At 34.9% G+C, this 4,671-nt stretch overlaps 1 protein-coding gene across 2 annotated transcripts in view; it reads left to right on the top strand.

Moving 5' to 3' along the window:
• The window catches only part of LOC119832350 (allatostatin-A receptor), a 97,115-nt gene extending 94,813 nt beyond the window's left edge, over positions 1–2,302 (top strand). For both annotated transcript variants that reach the window (XM_038356013.1, XM_038356014.1), the window contains one exon: positions 1,656–2,302. In XM_038356013.1, coding sequence (XP_038211941.1) covers positions 1,656–1,757 — 102 coding nt within the window. In that variant the 3' untranslated portion in view covers positions 1,758–2,302. The remainder of the gene's footprint in view (positions 1–1,655) is intronic.
• Positions 2,303–4,671: the final 2,369 nt, after the last annotated feature.

Raw genomic sequence — 4,671 nt, 5'->3', positions numbered from 1 at the left:
TTTAGCTATTAAATATTCAAGTTTTCTTCGTTACCAATTAATTACATAGAAATAATAATACATGGTTCAAAAACTATTAACAGTTATTTCCATTAAATCGTAGAGTACCAACGAAAGTGCCACGTGCAAATTATAAGGATATGGCATCTAATTGCTTTCTGTAAGGGCCCCATTAATAGACCCTTGTCCGACCTCCGCCCCCGGTCACGGCGTTATTGCTAAATGCGGGGGGGCGACTTGGACTAATTACGAGGGGGCATAATATTGAAAATATTGATGAGATATCTAGTGAAATTGTGGCGATAATGAGGCTTCAAGAAATCAGCTCGTACAAAATTTACATCGTATTAGGAGTCCGCCTCCGCTTCGCCCGTGGTATATATATAGCTTGAAGCATTCAGGGATGATATATCCAACGGTGAAATAATTTTTGAGCCGGTCCAGTTGTTCGTGAGTTTAAAACGAACAAACTTATATATACAAACTAGAACCCGAAATTCGTTTGAAATTTTAAAATAACAATTGTAAATATTGGACAGAGGAACATATAAATTCTATTCAATAGCGTCCACCTGTTTTGCGATTAGATGACAGTTAAAAAGACAAAACAATTAATTATTGATGTTTTCACATTTCATAAATGAAAAACACATAACATCTATCAAAGGTTAGTCGTAGTTCAATACCCATTCACTTTGAAGTAGGTATGTCGATATTCCGACATACATCTATTGTTCCGCTGTTCCATTGTTTATACTTTATTAAAAACACCTAAAGAAGAACCCAATTAATCAACATCAAAGGGATGCCAGTTATTTCGAATAAATCTCATACATTTGTTTATGAAACCTCGATAAGTTTTGCGTCATGTTGGGATTTTTACTCATAATAAATTTAGTTGTGTGGATTACAATTTTGTTTTTATTTTTTTAATGGTTGCTTTTGTAAAACGTATTGTTATTGTTTCAGCATGTTTTAATATCTGGCTTGTGAAATATTTTCGCTGCTAATTCCGTTTCTATTTATAATGTTATGTTTACGTTGTTTTATGTTAAAGTTAATTTGAGATTTTTGTCTAATATAATATAATCGGAATCCAACTTTGTTCAATAAATAATAATTGAATAGAACGTAATTGTGTTTATCTATTACTCACATTTCTTTTTTTATGAATGTGTGTCCCTTTCTCGGGTCATAAACTATCGTTGTCTAATATTTCATCCAAACCGGTTGAGAGGTTTAGGCGTGAGGAAGAGATAAACAGAACTACATTCGTATTAATAATAATAGTAGAAAAGCAGGGATCATTGTATATTACTTGTTATAAATATAATGTTAAGATATTATGTTCTGTATACGCAAGCCCAAATTTTAAGGTCGTTGGGTGGTTTTGTACCCTTAAGTTTAATAATTTCCCGACATAGTAGACTGAGGAGTTAATGGACAATATCAGCATTAAGGCTTCGCCCGTAGTTCGTATAACCTATAGCCTAAATAAATTTGCTATCTAAGATTGAAAGAATTTTACAAATCGGATCACTACGATATATCTGAGGTTAGCACGTTTTTAGGTCCCTAGGTTTTAAATATAAGATTTTAAATATAAATGTTTTACTATTTTACATTACATTTATTCATATATTTCTTATTTCCAGGTAATGTACTGCCCGCCGCCATATTCCGACGCAATGGCGCGTGCGCAGCCCACAAAGACAACACGCACCGGCAACGGGAACTCCTGTCACGATATCGTGTGAGAATCGTTACGCAGTCGTACGCACGTCGCTGAGCAGGCGACGATCGTGTGAACGCGTGCGGCTGTAGGATACGTCATATTGATTGATAATTCAAATTAGGAATCGCTCGTGGTTGGTTACTTGGAGTCGTTCGAAAATTACATAGCGCGCATGGAGTTTTGTATTTAAATTTTAAAAAGAAATAGTTCTATATTTAAATTTTAAAAATAAAATATCGAGCTAGTGTTTAAAAGTGGAATGTTTGTCTGCTTATTGCGTTCTTTTAAATATTAATTTGACATTAAATATTCGTCAATGTATATATATCACGTTATTTATTTTAAAAATTATGCATTTTTTATATGAACTGTTCTGGATAACAGGGCATTGCCTGTAGCCTATGTAAATAATGAATAACGCGATGGAATACAGCTTGTATACTATAACAGAGAGGAATTAGTAGGATCATCCAAGTATTAGTAAGTAGGAAGCTATAAACTTTGAACTAACAATAAACGAACTTTACTGGGATTATAGTTGCTATTGGTGTTCGACGAACTATGAAAATAATACAATTTAAGGAAAATATGTAATACTAGCTGCGCCTCGTGGTTTCACCCGCGTAAGTCCGTATCCCGTAGTTATACCTATATGTTATTCCAGTTGTCCAGCTGTCTACGTACCAAATTTCAGTGCAATCGGTTGAGTAGTTTTTGCGTGAAAGAACAACAAACACACATACATCCTTACAAACTTTCGCATTTATAATATTAGTAGGATATTAAATATCCATGGTATGGGACCTATTCTTAATTTTTTATGTATTTGATACTTGGTAGTATTTATAGATCTAGCCATTCTCGGCTGATATTTTTTCTCATAGCGGGCAACCGAGCATGTGTTTAAATTTATATCAGTTCAACTGTATTTGCGTGATGAGCAGACAAACATGCATTTCACGCTTTATAAATAATTAAGCAAGTTATCAAGAATAGCTCTAAGTAACCAATCGCTTAAATAGACTTTAAAATGTATTGGTTATAGTTTAAAAATATAACTTATAGTTATAATTCGATAAGAATGAGAATTATGTATTGAACATAGTTGAATTGTATATAAATATTTAGTATTAGATGTTTTTCAATGTAGATAACTCGTTTAAACGACTAGCTATGTAGGAAAGCTTGTAAATATTCTTTTATATAGATAGATAAACAATTTCTAGGTATATATAAGCTATTTATATGTATATAATTCACTGTTAATGATTAAAAATTAACTTCAATCCATATTTTGAGCCCAATATGGATTCTAGTTGATTTCTTTTGTATATATCTGTATGAGATTATATCGAATATGTTTTAGGTTATTGTGTAATGTAGTGATTATTTAATAATTAAGTTTAATGCATTAAATGCTGATGTATAAATACGTAGTTGGTTGGTATCGTATGAATTATTGTTAGATATAATCGCTTTGGGAGATCCAAATAAATTATATGTTTGAAATGTTGTTTTATTTATGTCACATATTAAAAGTTATACAAACATTGCTCTCATAGAATTCGGTGGCAAATCTCGACTCAGACTTTCCAATATCACATGAGATATTATATTTTAATACACAAGTGGTGTATTCACGAGGATATAATAACGAATTTATCTAATTTGCTTGCAATAATTAAACACAACGCGAAAAGCCGAATATTTTTTACAACGAACTAAAATTTAAGCCCTAAGTATACGTCAATCAAAATTGATACAGCAGTTTCAATATAAAAAACAGAACATGCATCTTTTGTCGTGTGACGTCACGTGAAACAATTATTTTCTGCACATATTGTCAACATACTCGTAGCTGCTTTTTGTATGTGGTAGTCGAGCACGCTTCGGCACGAATTGGGCCAGCTCGCACCGGGGAAGTACCACACCTCCACAGAAGACCGGCGTGAAATAGTATTCTGCTGTATTTCGTTCGGTGAGTGAGGGAGCCGGAGGCCCATATCCTTTTCCTTACCCTTCCCAGTCGTTTCCTTTATTCCTATCGCCAATCCTTTCTTAATCCCTTCCCAGAAAGTCGGCAATCCATTTGTAGAGGCGTAAGGTCTGCAATGGACCTTATGCCTCTCCAAATGTTCATGGGCGGTGGTAGCGCTTACCATCAGGCGTCCCACCAGCTCCATTGCCGACTGTAACATTAAAAAAAAAAGCTGTAAAAATTATGAAAGTATAATATAATTAATACATATAGCGGTCCCCTGGCTTCGCCCGTGGTACGTTTATAGCTTATATCACTCAGGGATCACGTACAAATCCATCGGTGAAAGAATTGTTTAAATCGAACACGTAGTTCATGAGATTAGCGGGATCAAACAAACTAACTATTCAGATTAGAATTCTTCTGAATTCCATAATAGGCTACCACTAGAAGGATGTTCGTGAGGTCGTGTTAAGGTCTTTTGAAAGGCTTTCTTGGGGGGTCACAAGCCCAACACGCAGAGACCCTTTGGGAATTTAATGTTTTTTGGGACACCAGCCGCAGCCTGCCCATAACTGCACTATAAAGACCCAGCCCTGAGAGGTCTGTGGCCGATGTTGACTATTGCAAATTATGGGATCTAAATAACTGGTCTAATGGAGGCGTTTGATGGACCGGGTAAGCCATGTATAGGAAACTAACTTTTCGACCGCGGCTCCGCCCGCGTAGAATTCGCTTATATCCCGCGACATGGTAAGGAGTATTTTCTTCGCATTAAAAAGTATGGTTTGTTCTTTCCCACGTTTAGTTCCATCTTCATACCAAGTTTCATCAAAATCGGTTTGACAATAACGAACTTTCATACAAACTTTCATCCCCTCTTTCAACCCTTTCTACCCTTTTTTCGCAATAAAAAGTATCCTATATCCTTTCCCAAGTTTAGTTCTATATTCGTGCT

The sequence above is a fragment of the Zerene cesonia genome, chromosome 15, assembly GCF_012273895.1.
Source record: "Zerene cesonia ecotype Mississippi chromosome 15, Zerene_cesonia_1.1, whole genome shotgun sequence".
NCBI classification, from domain to species: Eukaryota; Metazoa; Arthropoda; class Insecta; order Lepidoptera; family Pieridae; genus Zerene; species Zerene cesonia.
The sequence above is the reverse complement of the archived record's forward strand: the minus strand, read 5'-3'. Positions and strand labels throughout refer to the sequence as shown.